This window comes from Podarcis liolepis (assembly GCF_965112155.1).
Source record: "Podarcis liolepis genome assembly, chromosome: 9".
In the NCBI taxonomy this organism is placed as follows: domain Eukaryota; kingdom Metazoa; phylum Chordata; class Lepidosauria; order Squamata; family Lacertidae; genus Podarcis; species Podarcis liolepis.
Window position 1 is genome coordinate 5,070,479 of NC_139564.1, and position 19,431 is coordinate 5,089,909.

General features: G+C 45.3%; 1 protein-coding gene across 6 annotated transcripts in view; it reads right to left on the minus strand.

The window, feature by feature from the left end:
• ATRN (attractin) overlaps positions 1–19,431 on the minus strand; it is a 174,254-nt gene that overhangs the window by 18,728 nt on the left and 136,095 nt on the right. For 4 of the 6 annotated variants that reach the window (XM_083520445.1, XM_083520443.1, XM_083520441.1 and 1 more), the window contains one exon: positions 2,593–2,700. In XM_083520445.1, the coding sequence (XP_083376571.1) occupies positions 2,593–2,700 (108 nt within the window). Of the gene's footprint in view, positions 1–2,592; positions 2,701–12,452; positions 13,654–19,431 lie in introns of those variants that run through there. The other 2 variants (XM_083520446.1, XM_083520442.1) reach the window with 1 other exon arrangement.

The window sequence follows — 19,431 nt, forward strand, 5'->3', positions numbered from 1 at the left end:
TTCAGTTTAAGTCACAGATTCTACACTCTCACACATGCATACACAAAAGTTAAGAGGGTTTCGATAGCTTGTACATCCATGAACTCCCTAACCCTGCTCCGCATTCAGAACAAGGGCTGTCTGTTCCCATACTGATGGCGAACATATGCCAAGTTCTCACGGCTCCCCAGCTGGGGGAGAAAAGGGCGCAGACGAAAAAGTGGCAGCTTGTCAAATCGTCTCCCAGGAGGAGCTGAAGGAGCAAAGCGGCAGAAGCAGGAGGGGCGAGAAGAAGCAAAGAGGGAGGGTGGAGGACGGCTGCGGAAGCAGATCCCTGGCCCAACTAGCTGCCGGAGAACCTGGAGAGCCACTGCCAGAGAATATTCCCAGCCCTACCGAGAGCTGCCAGGAACTGAACCCGGGGTGCATTGATACGTGGTCCAGGCCTGGGTTGAGGGCCAGAGCACAATGGCGCCTTCACCTGGCAGTACATTGTGGGTGAGGCTTGCCTGACACCCAGTGTCTTGCCTTACCTTCTCCGGCTGCCTCCTTCCTCCCTGCGCCGGGCACTGCAGCCGCGGTTTGGCTTCACCGTAGTGCCTCGCGGGGGACCAGGGCCGAGGCCTCTCCCTCCGTGCTGGGCGCTGGTTGTGGGGAGAGCCGACAGAGGCCATTTGGCTTCACCCCGGTGTCATGCGGGGCCAGGGCCAAATGATGCTCCTTCCCCTTCAACATTGCAATGTGTCACTATATCACGATGTTTAGCTGGTGATGCATCAGGATGTTAAAAAGCTGGCATCGCCCAGCCCTAGAAGGCAGAGCATTTGCTCTATCAACTGAGCCAAAGCCCTTCCTTAACTGGCTGCACCTCAGAAAGCCCACTCTCCTTGCCTCTGCTATGATGCACCCCTACAAATCAGGCAGGGAAGTCACTGGTTCACAACCCAGAGGGCAGTGGATACTATCCCACAGCAGAGACATTGGAACTGGGAACAAGACTATGTTAGAATTCCTGCTCCATGGTTGCAGTCATGGGATTGTTGTCTTTCACATGACAGTGTATGTTTTGACTCCACAGAGTGGGAAGTGACAGAGACATGATGTTTGTGTTACTGTGTTCCGTGGAGTGGGACTATTGTCCTTTGTTCTTTTTCTCTTTGCTGTCTGATGCTAGAGAGGGAGCCATGTTGCAGTGCTCCGTGTGTGTTTATATCTAAATAAAGTAGATTAGCCAAAATGCTGAGTTGCTGAGGTCTGTTACGCAAGGTGCACAAACCCTGCGGATCCCTAAGTGTGCCGGTGGTGGTTGGCATCAGTTGCTATGATGTCCGGACAGAAGAAAGCTTTTGAAGCTCCCGAACGATCCGACCAGGAGGGGGAGAACATGCCAATCAGCCATGTGTCTCTGCCAGAGTCCTACTTGAGTGTAGGCCAAACTCCTGACAGGCTATGCTTCCCTCAAAGCGGGGGGGGGGGGGTTTGGAGAGGGGGGTGTCAATTGGAAGAGCCATCTCACCACCACTCATTCCTAAGGTGGTATTTCCACTTTCTCCACCTATCCCTCTGCCTTTCCAGTGAGGTAGGGAGTGGCCCCCCAGCAGCTTGGACTGGTTGCAGCACTGTGAACCCATCCATGAAGAGGATGTGCATGAGCAGAATTATGTTCCAAATCATAGAATTGTTGAGTCGGAAGGGACCACTCAGGTCATCTAGTCCAACCCTCTGCAATGCAGGAATCTTTTGCCCGACGTGGGAGTCAAACCCATGACCCTGAGATTAAGAGTCTTATGCTCTACCAGGTGAGCTATACTAAGTGCATACAGGTGATCTCGGTGTCAGTCCCACTCACATTCATTACATTTCACTCTTAATTATACCACCTTTTCTCTCTCTATTATTTACTTTTACTTCGTATTCTTCCTGCATGGATCACGTTCAGAACCCAAGTGTCCACTGTACACACATTTCCTCCTCCCTCTTGTTGCAGAGGCAGCAATGTTGTAACATGCAACAGATTCCTTGGTTTCTGGGCAGTTATCCAAGTTATTTCCCCAACTCTCAGCCACAGGACAGCATGCTGGGGCTAGAAGCAGTTTGTCTGGCAGTGGCACTCCCTCTGCCCACTGCACCTGTTGCCAGGCTGGCTTTCCAGATCACCTGCTGCCGAGTGTAGATCCCCCCCCCCCCCGTTGTAACCAGTTGTACCCGAAAGACTTTCTTAATACTTAGCCAATTAGCCTCCCCCCATCCTTTGAAAGACCGTGCAAAGAAGGCTTTTTCAGCAGCACCTACAGCTATTTCCAACCAACTGTTCTGGCATATTAAACTGTATCCTTCTTGATTACAAGGCATAAAAAATCTTTTTAAAAAGAGCTGCAACTTTTATTTAAACCAACGTAACCTGAAAGATGCAAACGAGCAGCCTGGAGAAAGAAAATTAGATCAAAAACAAGGCCTGCTGGGTTTCGAATGTTTACGGCTTCTTTGTGGCTAGACTTCTAATATTGCCTTCCTCTCCTCTCCTCCGCCTCCCTCTCGCAAAAGCCGGTCAAGCAGCACAGCATCTGTGAATATTAACTACGGGAACACTGCTCCTACAGGGTGGTCCCTCACCTTTACGCTGCCTCCAATGAGGTCGGGTGGCTCCTCGTCCGTTTCTAAGGCAACGTTGATGGACGCAAAAGGGCGACTGGCCATCTGCTGCATCTCTCGGAGCAGTTGCTGTTGAATAAATGGAGAGATGTTAATACGGCAGCCCGACATATTCAAGGGTCACGGGCGTTCATGGGATTTTCACACAGTTGCAAGGAAACAAGAGAAAGAGAATAATTCAAGACTAGCAGTTAAAGTTTAAGCAATACTGCTCTCTCTCTCTCTCTCTATATATATATATATTTAACAGGATGTGGCAAAACATGGGGTGCAGAATCAGACCTGCCGCCACCACGACTCTGGTCCTGAGTTAGGGCAGGCAGACTCATGGGAGTTGTAGTGAATTCAAAACAAGTTCACAGCACGGTCCATTTGTGTTATAGATTTACAACCTGAGCTGGACAGGCTGCTCAAGAGGCATCGCCTATTAGGACCGATGCACAAGGCACAGTGAGATAAGCATCCCTTTGTTGCCTTCATTCAGAGATTCGTCTGGACGCTAACAGCCACAGAAATCCTAAGAAACCAAAGTATCAGTTCAGTTTTGAAACCAGGGGTTACAATAAGGGAAGTTTTGGAAGGTCCGTTCTTCTGCCATCTTGATTCAAAATGGCATCTGATTACAGTGGTACCTCAGGTTAAGTACTTAATTCGTTCTGGAGGTCCGTTCTTAACCTGAAACTGTTCTTAACCTGAAGCACCACTTTAGCTCATGGGGCCTCCTGCTGCCTCTGCGCCGCCGGAGCACAATTTCTGTTCTCATCGTGAAGAAAAGTTCCTAACCCAAGGCACTATTTCTGGGTTAGCAGAGTCTGTAACCTGAAGTGTGTGTAACCTGAAGCATATGTAACCTGAGGTAACACTGTACATCCAAGCAGATGAAAACCTGTTCCTTTCCAAAATATATACTAGATGCGAGGGCTGAGTTGGAGGCAATGGATAGTTCAGCAAGGGTTGCAAACCTCTGCTGTGACCAGGGCTCTCACCGCAAACCTTCCTCCCATATTGAGACTCACAATCGTGTGAACAGGAAACAAAGTGGTCCTTTCACAAAGAAAAAACTCAATGTTTCATTGAGAGAAAACAGGCCTGGTTAGATGACCTACAACTCAGAAAGGAGATGAGGGCTGAGTCAACCTGGAATCCCTTGATTGTATAGAAAGAAGTTCTCTCTAGGCAACTCACAAGTAACAATACAGCCAGAAGAACTAAATGAGCAAATGTATGTACTAAAGCATCACAAATTTGCCCAATGTAAGGTAGATAGGTCTCATAACTCTTCTGCTTTGGGATGACGGTGGAAAAGGTGTTCATTGCATGCCTGTTTCCACAGCAACTTCACTGATCCATCACACACAACCTCCAAAACCCCCCTATTATGAGCATGTAAGAAACTAGCTGGCGTAAGGAAATCTGCAGAGCCAGATAGCCAAGCGCTTTCCCCCATCACATGGCCGGTTCTTGCATTGTTTTTGTTCAGTTCAGCATTTTCAAATTGTTTCCCAACCTGTTTCCTACTTCTCTGGCCCGCTTCCACCTATATTCTCCACCCGGCTCCATGAGTTTTGTGGTTTTAATTTTAATTGCACGGTTTTATAATTAAACGGTTGCATTTTGTGAATTTGGGGGGTGCTTTAGAAATAATTAAAAAAGCAGGCCACAAAATTTAAATGTAAGTTGCACGAATGTTTTACCCTGTGACTGAGTTGGAGGTTAACGAATCTCCGCTTCCCCCGCCAGCTGCAGGGCTGATACTCCACACCGACAAATTATAATGAAACAACAGCAGAACAGAGCGAAACCCACAGCATCAGCCATGTAAGGTCAGAAGGTCTCCCAAATCCATCAGATTCATGTGTGCCACAGTACGGAGGACTACCGTATTTTTCGCTCTATAACACGCACCCGACCATAACACACACATAGTTTTTAGAGGAGGAAAACAAGGGGGGGGGGGAATATTCTAAACGAAACAGTGGATGTATGATTTTTGTGGTTCATGCTGTGGCCACAGACATGTGATCTGACGGTGAGTTTGGGGTAGCCCAATGCAAAAATCCTGAGGATCCATGTGGAGCCATGCTTTGTAACCACGTTTTTGCACCACTGCGGCACCAGGCAACAGTGGGTGCGTGATTTTTTTTGGTGCAAGCTGTAGCCATGGACATGCTATGTGATCTGATGGTGAATTTGGGGTGACCCAGTGCAAAAATCCTGAGGATCCATGTGGATCTGTGCTTTGTAATCACGTTTTAAGTGGGGAGGGAAGGAAAAGCACTCAAGGGACAAGGAACACGCATGGGGTGGGTGGAGAAGGATGCTGTTAATAATGCAGAAGAGGGGTATAAGAGGAGAAGGCTCCTCTCCTCTCCCGCTTTGCTCCTTTAAAGCAAGCAGGCTCTCTGTCCCTCTCTCCTCCCCACTCAGCGGCTCTTCTCCCACTTTGCTGTTTCAAAGCGAGCCACGGAGGAGGGAAGGAAGGGGAACCATGGATACTCTGCTCACGACTGCAGCAGATCCCCCCGCCATCCGTAGACATTCGCTCCATAACACGCACAGACATTTCCCCTTACTTTCTAGGAGGAAAAAAGTGAGTGTTATGGTGCAAAAAATACGGCATATGTCTGCTTGAGATTAACAGCAGCTGTAAATAACTCAAGGGTCTACCAACTCCTCCAAGGTCCAGAAAAAGAACTGAACCTAAAGAGCAAAGGATATAGAAATTATGCTGAGTGGGTTGATCTGCAGTCTGTATTGCTTAGGGGCGTCTATTTTTCTCACTTCCCACCAGTTGCTGGGGTGTTTGTGGGTTTTGTCTGGGGAGTAGGGGTTGCTGCTATTGTGGTTTTTGTGTCTTTATTGTGAGTTATGTGGAAATTGTTCAGTTTGGTTGTTTTTGATGTTTTATTTACTGTTTAGGACTACTTTTGTAGTGTGTGGGGTGTTAGGGGACGGTAGATCCTCTGGTGGGGGATATGTCATGCTCCTTCTGGGGTAGTTTGTCCACCCTGAATCCCTACCCTGCACTCAGCTCTCACCTGTGGCTCCTAGAAGCTGTGACAGCAGCCACACCCTGGGAATGGGTCCAATGGTCAAGAAAGTGGTTTCTGCACAACACGCTGCAGAGGGAGGTGAAGAGCAGATGGGTCTTGTCAACCCATCTAGGAGAAAGGAAAACTCTAATCCTAAACTTCCACTGCCTTTCAGGTTATCTTTGGGAGAAGAGAAGGCTAAGGAGTAGACCCTACACAAATCTGGAGTCCCTAAGGCAGTTGTACGCAACTCCTGAAGCCAAGCTGGTGCCAAGCGTATTGCTCTGTTTTTTTCCAAACCACATCAGTGAGGCCAGAGTGGGGTCTTGCCATCTGGGCAGCTCAGGGCCTCCATCCACACTGCCCAGGCCTGTGCCCCATGGAGGACACTTCAGTGCTGCTAATGCAGTGGTTTGACTTCACCTCCGGTGGAGCACTCCATTGTCTCTTGAGACAGACAGATGCCAACAATGTAGTTTTTTCATGTAGAATTGTGAGAGAGCCTGCCATCATGTGCAATTGCCCTGGGTGAAACAAGACTGGTGGGGTGGTTCAGTACTTCCCCTACTGCTAGTTCAGTGAGGTCAGACTCAAGAGGTACTAGCGAAGCCTGGGCAGGGCTTGTGCTGTTGGGTAACCATGCCGAATTAGCTAGCTGTATTGAAAAGAGGTCAGCCTCTCAGCTGGAAACGCCCAGCTGCAAAAGGCCACAGAGCTCTTCCCACTATTTTAAGCATCGCTTTGAAATCTCCCTTCATTACTTGGGCCCATGGTGCGGATGAACTATGTAAAATTACTGAAATGAAAAGCATCCTAAAAATACACTGAAAGGCAGCCATTATATATACAGTGGAACCTCAGTTTTCAAACGTAATCCGTTCTGGAAGACCGTTCAACTTCCGAAATGTTCGAAACCTGAGGATCAAAGGACGGTTGGCAAAATCCATTGAAAACATGGAGAAACGCGCCTCGGACAGCCGTTCAACATCCGAGGAGCGTTTGAAAACGGAAGCAATTACTTCTGGGTTTTCCAAATTGTTCGTCAACGGAGATGTTCGAGAACCGAGGTTCCACTGTACTTTGCTTCCAGAAAAGGCTTGGAGAATGAAGGAAGTCTTAGAGGTGGAGAACAGTCTCTGAGAACACCTCTCTTTAAGCCCCTTGCTACACTTAGCATTTTATAAGAACAGGGGGAGCTTATTAAAGTCAAGCTTACAAGACTAGGAACTAGCCCAGAACAACAACTGGAAAGCTCCAAGGTTTCAGGCAGAGGTCTTTCCTAGCCTGAAATCCTTCCCAGAAGCAGAATCCAGAGTGTACCAGTGGTTCCCCAATTTTTTCCCCATGGACCACTTGGAAATTGCTGAGGGTCTTGGTGGACCACTTAATATTCCCCGCTGCCGCCTGTCTGTAGCAATTGTGAATCCTGGATGCTGAATTATTTTGACAGTACAGTCATACCTTGCTTCTCGAACAGAATGCGTTTCAGGAGTCCATTCGACTTCCAGAACTGTTCGAAAACCAAGACGTGGCTTCCGATTGGCCACAGGAGCGCCCTGCAGCCAATCGGAAGCTGCGGAAACCACACCGGACCTTCAGCTTCCGAAAATTGTTCGAAAACAGGAACACTCACTCTCAGTTTTTTATTGTCTGGGAGCCAAAATGTACAAGTTCCAGGGCATTCGACAACCAAGGTACGACTGTATCTTTTTGCTTCTTTTAATTCTTATATTGTATGTTATTGTATTACCATCTGAACTTAACAGGACTGTACAGAAGTCAAAGTGTTCTTCGCAGACATGCCCCAAACCACCTGAATTAAGCTCAGTTTGGGAACCACCAGTCCGGCCCTGGCCCAGAGTTAGCGAACAACATCCAGGTGTGAGACCTGGGATCTATTCTGGAGAGTGCCTTGAACAATGCAACGATCATGCCAATAGAGCTTTACATAGTATAAAGGGAGGCAGTTTGCCGACAGGGATTTTTGACCTATACTCTACTGACAACCTGCCATACAAGTGCCACTCAAGTGAACCCAAACTCATGTGCCAGACCTCCTGTGCCAGACTACTACTTAAAAAGATGCTCGGCAGATTGCAAAGTGAAGAAAGCGCGAAACAGATTGCAGGGTTGCTGCTGCAGTAATTGTGCCCTTCAGCTACCATAAAACGCTTTGTCTAATGGCTGTAAAATAAAACCAGAGCAAGCTGTCCTGATAAATATGCCCAAAATAAGAATCAAGCAGAACTCATTAACTCGGCAAGGAGTTGAATATTCACACAAACACTGAGCCCACCCAGGAGGTTATGTGGGTACAGCTACATGAATCTTGCACTTGCAATAGCTCTCGAAGCCTTCAAATCATGAGACAATACATGTTTGGCAAATGTGTTGTGTGTTTTTTTAAAAAAAATTGCTCAATTCATGCTGGAGGCCCTTGATCAGAATGGACAACGATGAACCATTCACAAGCCCAGACACTGATTGTTCACCTCAATGGAGCACAAGAACAAGATTCAAGGATGATAACAGTGGGGCAAAGGAATCTCACAGCAGTAAAATGCTAGGTGCAAGAGTCCCCTGTACTGCAGCACAGATGAAGTAGAACAAGTGTGGACCTTATCCAGCCATCGATGGGAGACCAGAGACAGCCTCATGAAAGCCACGCTGAGCTTTCCAAGAGCGAGATCTAATCGTGTTTTGAAACCAATATTAGGGCATTTAAAGGTCTCTAAGGAAAGACTGCATAACTTATGTGTTCTCTGTAGGTCTTACTGAAATGACCCATTAATCTAGAGTTACTCCTGAGTAGGTTAATAAATAACAGCGTTTTCCAGCTCAGAGTTTGTGATCAGCATCAGAACCATTTTCACAAGTTCTTTCGTACACAAATCAATTCCTGGTCTCCCCACACCCCCAAGGTGTTATTTAACAGCAATCCAATTTAGAGGGAAATGCATTTTGCTTGTCACTGCACAACTGGAAGTCAGAAACCCTTCCGATCTACTTTGAATTACCCAGTGGTCTACCAGCACACCCTGCTCCTCCTTCTACCCACTCCTGCTGTCGGCGCAGAGGTGGGGCTCACAAGAGTCATAGGACTAATCTATACTGGTGAGTTATAACGTTATAAATGTGTTATAAAAATGTGACACTAGCAGGTGCTGTACAGGATTCAATGGGAAATTGTATTGAGAGCTATATAGCTTTTCTTCTTAGCTTTTTTAAAAAAAGATCATTCTAGATCTACCCCTAGATCTAATCCTAGTTAAACAACACTTGGGAAGGGTGAAAGTTGGTCACTCGTGCTATAGGAAATCAAAATTAAAAGGTCATCCAGCTATGAGAATGATATGCAGAAGGAACACAACTAGTACACACACACACACACACACACACACACACCATTATCAAGAAGTAAGTTATAGATTTGTCCCATTATTGTGTACTTCTTGACAATTCTGTGATTCTATGCTACCACCCCTTCTGGAAACTGTTTAACAAAGAAATAGCTTTGGCACGTATCAGCCTTCGGACTTGCTTAACTTCAAGAGGAACATCTATTTTTAAAGGAAGCAACACTCCTCCACCCAAAATACACACACACACACCCTGGCAACATTGCAGATCTCAATTGCTGCCGGTGGACCTTGGTTTAAGAAAACCCGACTGAGCAATACATCATCTTTACTGAAGAAATGTAACAAGAATGAAATATTATGCAATCAAGGATAAATCAATTTTAATGTTTTATCTTTACATTCATGAAATGGCGGCCTGCCAAAATGGAATTCTGAAACAAGCGAAGTTTTCAGTCATTAATGTTATTCTCCCTCGAAAAGATACTACGCTACTCCTCAGACCGAAATGCAGGGGCTTCCATTCAACCTCCAGGCACAACACACAATTGTTATGGAATTCTTTTGTTCATGACAATAGAAACCTTTGATGAGGTATGACAGTAACAAGCAACAGTAATCTAAGACAGACAGGATGGTGGTGATATCAAAACCATTGAAATGTTGGAAGAGGGAGCAGACATTTTTGAATTTTTATTTTAAACCCTCACTAGTATTCTTTATAGCTATGAGAATGAGAGTAATGAAATCTGGGACTTTAGGGCGTGGAAACAGGAATAAAGAACAATGACAATTGGCTTTGTTCAGACATCGAACCAAACCCTAGTTACAGAAATTTAACTTTGGTTTGTTTTGAAGTCTGAAATCATAAGCCCTGATTCGTGATCAGCCAACAAACTAGAATCAGAAGCCACACATGAATTGGTTTTGCAAACCATGGATTGAAGTGATGTCTAAACTAACAAACCATAATTATGGCCACTTCTACATCTCTGGAGAAAAAAGTGCTTACCATGGCTTAAACTATGGTTGGACTACAGTTCTAAACTATGATTAGTGAAAGCTGTAGTTCGTTCTGATGCCGAGATTGAACCAACTTCTGTCTTTGTTGAAGCCTTAAGGGGAGCTATTATAAAATACATTATCAGCGGTAACTGACAACCCCCCCAATAAAAAAACTAATCGGGGGTGGAAAGGGGGAAGGAACGGGCTGGGGAAAGGGTAGAATGGGTCCATGTGAGGTTATGCACACTGAACCAATGCACTCTGGAGTCAGGAACGTAACCACCCCAAAAAATCAGTTGTTGCCTGAACAAAAAAGACCGGCGGGAGCCCTCATCCATCCAACTACCATCTGCATCACTAAGACCACTAGAAGAAGAGGCGCATCAGCATTCCATACTGCTTAGACCCAGCTCTGCATGGCCTGCAGAATGACTATCTCACTACAAGCCACGATAGGGACGTAGGTGGCACTGTGGGTTAAACCACAGAACCTAGGACTTGCCGATCAGAAGGTCGGCGGTTCGAATCCCCGCGGCGGGGTGAGCTCCCGTTGCTCGGTCCCTGCTCCTGCCCACCTAGCAGTTCGAAAGAACTTTAAAAAGTGCAAGTAGATAAATAGGTACCACTCTGGCAGGAAGGTAAACGGCGTTTCCGTGCGCTGCTCTGGTTCACCAGAAGTGGCTTAGTCATGCTGGCCACATGACCCGGAAGTTATATGCCGGCTCCCTCGGCCAGTAATGCAAGATGAGTGCCGCAACCCCAGAGTCGGCCACAACTGGACCTAATGGTCAGGGGTCCCTTTACCTTACAAGCCATTATCCGGAAGCCAAGATCAAGCCTTGGCCTCTTCATCATGGGTCCTCTGGGGAAAAGCAACCACAGGCACTGGTTCACACCTAACACAAAGCCATTCTCTGTGTTGTTTTGCCCCATTCGTGGCAAAGAATTTTCAACAGGAGATGTGAAGCAGCCACTTCTGAGCAGCATGCAGCCCAATCACATAAAATAAGCTATGGTTTAACATAGGTGGGAAAACATTTTCATTGCTGTAATCGCCACGAACCCAAGTTCTCTTTACTGGTCAGTTACTGCCATGTCAGTTTGCATTAGTATCCATAGGAGGGGTTCTTTTTTTTGGGGGGGGGGGTGTATCCTGCCTCATTGTTCAACACTTTGCACTAGCTTACACTGAACTGCATTTGCCAGTGCCTTGCCCATTCTCCCAATTTGGAAGATGTGCTTTTGAAGCTCGCCAAAATCCTTTTTTGCTTCTACGACCCTGAAAACTCTGTTTCATCAGAAAACATGGACATGTACCCCCTTAGTTCATGGACCACACCTGCTGGGTTTCATGAAGCCCCGTCAAGACTGCCTGGGAGATAAACACTAGGGAGCAGAACAGTTATTCACCGAGGCAACATAAATGCTTAAACTATCACGAGAGAGGAGAGGCATGTTCTTTTGAAAATAAATTGGGCAGTAACACTTAGCCACAATTGCAAGCCACCATGTAAGACAACGAATAAATAATTATCTGGCAGTATTTTCATCATAGCCGAAAATTAAGTTTCCAGTTCCCTGGGGCAGCGATTGCATTAATGTTAGCTAATTAGGTTTGTAACCAACTTTGCAAGCCTCTCTCTCTCTCTCTCTCTCTCTCTCTCTCTCTCTGTGTGTGTGTGTGTGTGTGTTTGTCTTTGTGTGTGTGTGTGTTTGGGGGGGGAGAAATAGAACTCAAATGCTGTTCAACAGGCATTTTCACACTTCAAATTATTACAAACACAGGACAAAGCTACTGGGAATTGATGTCATGTGAAAAGACAAGACAAATGTATCTTCATCAGCCATGGATTAAATACATATTTTATCAGAACCAGGCCCCCAAACAAGGAAGACACAATGGATGACCTTTAGTATGCAGAATAAGCTGAAGGTTTGAGGCTTTAAAAAACGTAAGCGAGGTCTGCTGTAAATGCAAATTAAAAGCAGGGAAGAATACGATAACAAGGGGCACCCATCAGCTGAAAAGCTGGGAAATGTTCAATGTAATTACAAAAAGGCTATTATAACTCTCCAAGAGAATAAATTCCAATGCACCCATTACTGACCATTTTTCCCAGGAACAAACTGTTCCTTGATAGGGCAAGTCAAAAGCCCAAGCTTGTGGTTCTTCTGGGCAAGGATGGCCAAGCAACCGCTTCTTGGTCTGGATGTGACCCCTGAATCAATCTCATCAGCCACCATGTCATCTTTGACTGGTGGGCTAGGGGGACCTCAACAGTCCTGGCCCAGGAACCCAAACTACCAAAACTGAAGTTCAGTTTTGTTAAAAGCAAGACTCATTTTCCCTTCAAAAGCCAAAGACAGAACTAGATATTGAAATTGAGGACCTCATGGGAAAGAGAGTTGTGATCAGAGGCTGAAATCAATATAGAAAATTTATTTAAAATACCCAAGCAGAAAACCATTTTGCATGATGAAAAATGCAAGGATAATCCACAAAGAATATCAAAGTGGAAAAAGGCTTATTATACACAACTGTAAGGAACAGTGTATGCAGGTAAAAATAGAATGTAATGATTACATGGGTAACAAAACAGAATATTCTGCCTTGTGGCTTAATGCTATTCAATCTAAAGATTTCACTCTTAAAACTTTACTTTGTCATTTTATCTGATACTTCCAATATTTCTGTCCTATTGCAGTCAACAATTACGGCAAGCAAAACTTAGAAGTTATTTTTATTTACTTAATCTCTGCTTTGATTTACCTTCCAGATCACCCACTAGTCAATAGCAGTTAAAAGCTTTGCTTATATAGCAAATTAATGCTAAAAGTTAAGCAGAAGAAGAGGAGATGCTAAATCTGTCTTTCCAGGCAGGGGTTCAAAGGAACAAGTTTCTGCGGATTCTAGGAAGAGTGGAGAGATTAATCTAGGACCCAATGCATGGAAGAGAAAAAGATCAAAAAATAAAATAGTGTGGTTCAAACCTCACCGGGGAGTAAGCAAAAATAAAACAAGAATTATTTATGTATAAAACTACAGAAGCCAAATCTGTTCAGAATTGTTCATGAACCAAAGCTTGTGCCCCAAAAGGCAGATTCACAGAAAAAAATGCCACAAAACACTTCAAAAGTGGAGGGAGGGACAAGCTCAAAGCATGAAACCCCTTCTTCTCGCAAAGAGAAAAGCAAAGGGCAAACTGGACCCCAAGAGGCCTAGAACAAGCAAAAATATATGATAGCAAAACGGGAGCTAAGCAATGAAATTAAGCGAGAAGAAAAAGGGATCTCCAGCATGGAGCTGCAGTCTTTTTCCATCCCCACCCCTTGGCACCCCAACTTTTCTGCCTTCTTTTCTCACTGTTAATTCAGTATTGCTTTGGTAAAGGCCAGGCCAGCGGAGAGGCACCTGCAGAAACAATTCTCCACCAGTTTTAGGTGATTAATGGCACGTTCTTGAGCCTTATCAGAGTCCAGAGAAATTCACGAAGGCTGCTCAGGGCTGCTAGCCACATGGAATAACCAAACTCGTATCTTCGTCAGACTGCAGCACTCTTGTCTCAGCTCGTCAGCATTTCTGCTTCCAACATCTCAGCATCCAAGTCGACAGAGACATTTTTGCCCTTAAGAAGAACATTGAGGCCTGATTAAACCATGAGCCAGAGTTTCTCGACCAACGGTTTGCTTCCATCCTGCTCCATAGGTCTCCGCCTTCCTCATGCATGCCACTATCCACTCCCCGCCCCAAAGACCAGACGTCAATGTTTTTGACGTCTCTCTGTCAGGTTGACTGATATTTATTTATTTTTTAATTACTTGTATACAGCAAGCCTGCAGCTTAAGTGCATTTAACTTGTGCGCAATCAGCTTTACTTGCACGGCAAAAAACATTAAAAAGGGGGCAGGGTCCAGGAAAAATGACTTTGGCAATCCCACTCGCCACTGAACCCAATGAGTTTTGACTATGCACAATCTTGGCTTTCAGGCACAATGCCCAGAATGTAACTCCCATGTAAGCTGTGGACCTACTGTTCCACTTTCCCTCCAAGGAGCTCCAGGTGGTTGTACATAGCTCTCCTCCTCCCAATTTTATCCTCGCAAGAAGGATAGAAAAGTAGACTAGACTGAGAGAGGTCATCCCAGATGAGCTTCATGGGCAAGTGGGGATCCCAGTACATTTCCAAGCACAATTCAAAGTCTTGGTGCTGACCTTTAAAGCCCTAAATGGGCTCAGTCCTGTATACCTGAAGGAGCGTCTCCACCCCCATCGTTCAGCCCAGATACTGAGGTCCAGCGCTGAGAGCCTTCTGGTGGTTCCCTCCCTGCAAGAAGTGAGGTTACAGGGAACCAGGCAGAGGGCCTTCTCGGTAGCGGCACCTGCCCTGTGGAACGCCCTCCCAGCAGATGTTAAGGCAATAAGCAACTATTTTACTTTTAAAAGACAACTGAAGGCAGCCCTGTTTAGGGAAGTTTTTAATGTTGAATGCTGTACTGTGTTTTTAATATTCTGTTGGGAGCCGCCCAGAGTGGCTGGGGAAACCCAGCCAGATGGGCAGGGTATAAATAATAAGTTGTTGTTGTTACAGTCATACCTCGGGTCACAGATGCTTCAGGTTGCCTTTCAGGTTAAAAGGTAAAGGGACCCCTGACCATTAGGTCCAGTCTTGACAGACTCTGGGGTTGCGGTGCTCATCTCGCTTTATTGGCCAAGGGAGCCGGAATACAGCTTCCGGGTCATGTGGCCAGCATGACTAAGCCTTTTCTGGTGCACCAGAGCAGCGCACGGAAACGCCGTTTACCTTCCTGCCAGAGCGGTACCTATTTATCTACTTGCACTTTGACATGCTTTCGAACTGCTAGGTTGGCAGGAGCAGGGACCGAGCAACGGGAGCTCACCCCGTCATGGGGATTTGAACCGCCAGCCTTCTGATCGGCAAGTCCTAGACTCTGTGGTTTAACCCACAGCGCCACCCGCGTCCAGTTTTACAGACACGCCAAAACCCGGAAGTACTGGAACGGGTTACGTCTGGGTTTCGTCGGTCATGCATGCGCAGAAGCGCTAAATCGCACTTTGTGCATGTGCAGAAGCACCGAATCGCAACCCGCACATGCACAGACGTGCCGCTGCGGGTTGCGAACATGCAGCATGGATCACATTTGCAACCTGAGCGTCCACTGTATTATTATATTTGAACCCTGGTCTTCCGAGTCACAGTCCAAAACCTGAACCACCACCCTGACTTCACAATGTGGCATGATGACATCACCGTGCGGGTTTCTCTGCTACACAAGCATGAGAAGCCACTGCTCATGGGGGCAGAGGGACTGTGAGTGTTGACATTACAGGCTACAAGGAGAACCACCAGATGCAGGGATCCTCTTTTCAGAAGTTGCCTCAAGTTCTCCATATTTAGCATATTGACTATTTGACTTCACCAAATGGTCCTGGGGAAGGGTTACAAAAATGTCACAATTGGAACCAGTGCAACTTACATTAAAATCGTAAGATAAAACCAGAGAACCAACAGCGAACAACCAAAACAGCAGCACAGAACAGAAATGCGGGAAAAGGAAAGACATCCACTCAAGCAAAGGGTTCGGTAAAATGGTGCGTCTTGGCCAGCTGTCAAAAAGCACGCAATGGATGGTATAAAGACACATCTCACTGCATAACCTGGGGCCACCAAAGAGGAAGCTTCATTTTGAAGGGGGAAAGTAAGACAGCAGGGCTAATAATGGTTCTTAACCTTCCTTGCCACCAAAGTTTCTTTCTGACTGGGATTAAAGTCTGAACCAAGACAGAAATCAGGGACCGTGACACTTGCTGGTATTGAAAGTTAGCATTGTAAGTTACTAAATGTTGCATCTGAAACCAAGCAATAATGGACATTAGTGCCATAATTAAAACAAACACTAAATTTAGCCTTTTCTCTCAAACATAACCCAGAAAAAAGGAAAGTGCCAAATCTCAGAGAGAGAGAGAGAGAGAGAGAGAGAGAGAGAGAGAGAGAGAGAGATTTCAGTATATGTTTCGGTTGCGTTAATTTTTACTGATAAACCATTTTAGATTATTAATTGGAAGGTGGCAGATAAATATTTAAAATAAATGAAAGCAAATCACTATCTTTTCAGACTACCTACACAGGTATAGTATAGTATTCTGAGTGGACAGCCTACTGTTTTGAGACTTGGATAAATGCCCTCCATCATACCCTGCCCAAGCTGATTCACAATCTGAGGTTTAAGCCTTGGATTGTGGCTCACAGCTTGACTACAGGAATCCCAAAGGCATGTAAAAAAAGGGAAAGAAGGTTGAAAGGGAGCAAAAAATACATATTAAGACTTGGTTGTAGACAGATGTACTCTTTATGATGCCATTGCGGTTTTATTTCAAGCATTATTCTCCACCACCGCCTTCATGTTTCCTATCACTTTCCAAAAGTCATGTAATAAAAGGAGCAATTTTATCTGTCTTTCAGTATCATTCCGAGCCTCGAACAAGCATTCTTTCTTGTTTCCATTTCCTCCACCAGCAAAATACAGCGCCTGAAAGCCATTTCGTTACGGTGCTCAGTGGAGAGAGAGAAAAGGGTACGAATTTACGAACCACTCACTTCCCTTTAGTAGATCAGTGTCACGCAGACTCTAATGCCGCCTTGCCAAGTTGCCCAAATGTTACTTCAGATAATATACTGATAGGTCTAAACCCCTGCCAAATGCTTTACAATATCCTACTCTCATTCAGTTATGAATAAATGCTCCTCATCACCACTGTATCCGGGCTAGGTTAAGTAGGGAGTTACATTGGCTATATTAGGTTTCAGGATTGGTTTGGTTTTTAATTTGTGGAGGAAAGATTGAAACAAATGTGCTTTGCACTCATTGGGCAGATGCTCTTGGTTGTTCTGTTTTGAGCAATGGCCTGAGTAGTATGGAAATGGGGAATGGATTTTAATGGTACCTTGGGGAGCTCCCTGCAGGACTCAGGCTGGAGACTCCATTAAGAGCAGAGCTTAGATGTTGCTTCAGCAGCAGTCATCTTCTGACTGGGCCTTAAATAGGAGCTGCAATTCTTTCTCAGTTGCTAGCTCCACCTTCCGTGTGAGAAGCTTCTTGCAGCGGTTCTCAACCTGTGGGTCCCCAGATGTTGTTGGACTACAACTCCCATCATCCCTGAGCTCTGGCCTTGCTAGCTAGGGGTGATGGGGAGTTGTAGTTCAACAACATCTGGGGACCCACAGGTTGAGAAAGGCTGGACTTTAAAGGGACCCCGGCTGCTTAAGCACTTGCAGATTCCTGAAGAACACGGGAGACTGTGGCCCTGCTAGGACCACAGATAGAGTCCTCTGCATCAGAGGAGGAAAGCAGGATCGCATGGTCATAACACTGGTCCCCACAGAGTTGGCAGGGACCACAAGCGTCATCTAGTCCAACCCCCTGCAATACAGGAATCTTTTGCCCAATGTGGGGCTCGAACCCACAACCTTCAGATTAAGAGCCCCATGATCTACAGACGGAGCTGTCCCAGCTCACCTCAATCTTCTGCTTTCAGTGTTTTGCATCATGTTCTACTGGCCAGGTACAAGAAGTTATTGCAACTATAAGTAATGTTTTAACAATATTCCCCCCCCTTAAAAAGCATAACATTCTATATTTTTCTGCAGTATTTTTCAAGCTGTTAGAAATAGCACAAGCCTGCAACAACCTTACTCAACATTCCTATCACATAGTCCTTCAACACTCCAAAGTCCTGGGCAAGTTCTGTTGCTCCCCAAACCAGCAAAAGTGAGCTTCTACTTTCCCTTCTAGCTCATAAGGACCCCAAATGGGTCACTGACCTATCTTCCATATATCTATCCCTCTCCTAGCATACCAGGAACAATATAGGGGGCTTCTTAGATTTACTTGTTATTTATTGCAGAAAATTTCTACTCTGCTTGATTGCAAAAAACAAACCTCAAAGCGGATTGCAAAAAGTTAAAACAATAAAATCGAGAAAAAAATCACAAACATGCTTTAAAACATACAAAATATAAAATACTAAAACAGATTAAAATTACCTCAACTTTCTAAGCATCTGGGTGGGCTTATCTAAATAGGAATATGTTTTCGGCAGGCACCAAAAAGAGTACTGTGAAGTCTGCTTGATCTCAATAGGCAGGGAGATGGGAAAGGAATTGACTTAATTCAGCCATAGGAAGCGGTTATGACCTCAGTCGTCATTTTGGGGTTGAGCAGGGACAGCAGGTGACCTGATACACAGAAAGAAGTCGCCACTGGACAGCAACTCTTCAACACTATTAAGTTATGAGGATCCCTTCCGTATAAAGTTTTAGGACAGTTTGTTAGAAATCAGACAAGTTGTCTATCACTTGAAATTAAAGCGTGCAAACCAAGTATGAGAAACCTAACTGTGAGAAAGATAAGATACCAGCTGATCCTCTCTGCAACTTTCAAAAAAAAAGTATGCCCAGAGGATAACTTCACACCAGTGACATTTTCCATTTAAGCCATCATTAAATGCCTCACTTGGCTCCGGGCAGAATGCGGTATTTCTCAGACTACATCCAACATAAACCCTGATTAACATTTTATTTAGGAAAAACTACAGGAAGCCTTCACTTTGCTTTTTATACTCTTGTCAAGATGGGAAAGAGAAAAACAATGGCCATTTATCCCCAAAGTCTGTCTCCTGCTGCTGGTGCCCTGCTGCATCAGACCAAAAACCTATCTGGCCCATCATCCCATTTCCTACAGTGGTCCATAGGAGGCCTCTGAGAAACCCACAAACAGGCATTGAGTGCTATAGCACTCGTCCTCTGTTGGCCCCCTAGCAAGTGCAACTATTCAGGGGTATTCTGCCTCTGGATGTGGTACAGTAAGGGCATGCCTCAACTTTAAATTCTGCTTTGTATGTCTGTTTATCTTCTTTAAAAATTGTATCTGTTTTGAATCACTCTGTGCTCAGGTTCTACTACGCTGTGTATATATATATGTATGTATGTATGTATGTATGTATGTGTGTAAGCTCTGTGTTGCCCATTCATGATAACAGGTAATCTAAAAACATTTGCAACCTTCCTCCCCACCCTTTGGCCCAAGTGTTTTGAAAAGGAACATGTGAGGTATAGGTTGACACTGTCAAATTCAGCCAATTTATTTCACAATTAAGTCCTCCCTACTATACTTAAAAATACCTGTTGAGGTCTCTGAATTTTCAAAGTTAGGTCCTGATTAAGGATGGGCTTGGTTGCATGCAAGCCTTTTGAGCAGGACAGAGCAGATGACATAAAGCACACAAGTGTACAACTCCTAGGAGGAAATATATGTCCGTGCAAGAAGGACTTGCGCATTTTAAACACTCAAGCTCCAGAGTAAATGTCACTGCTCATGTCAATATA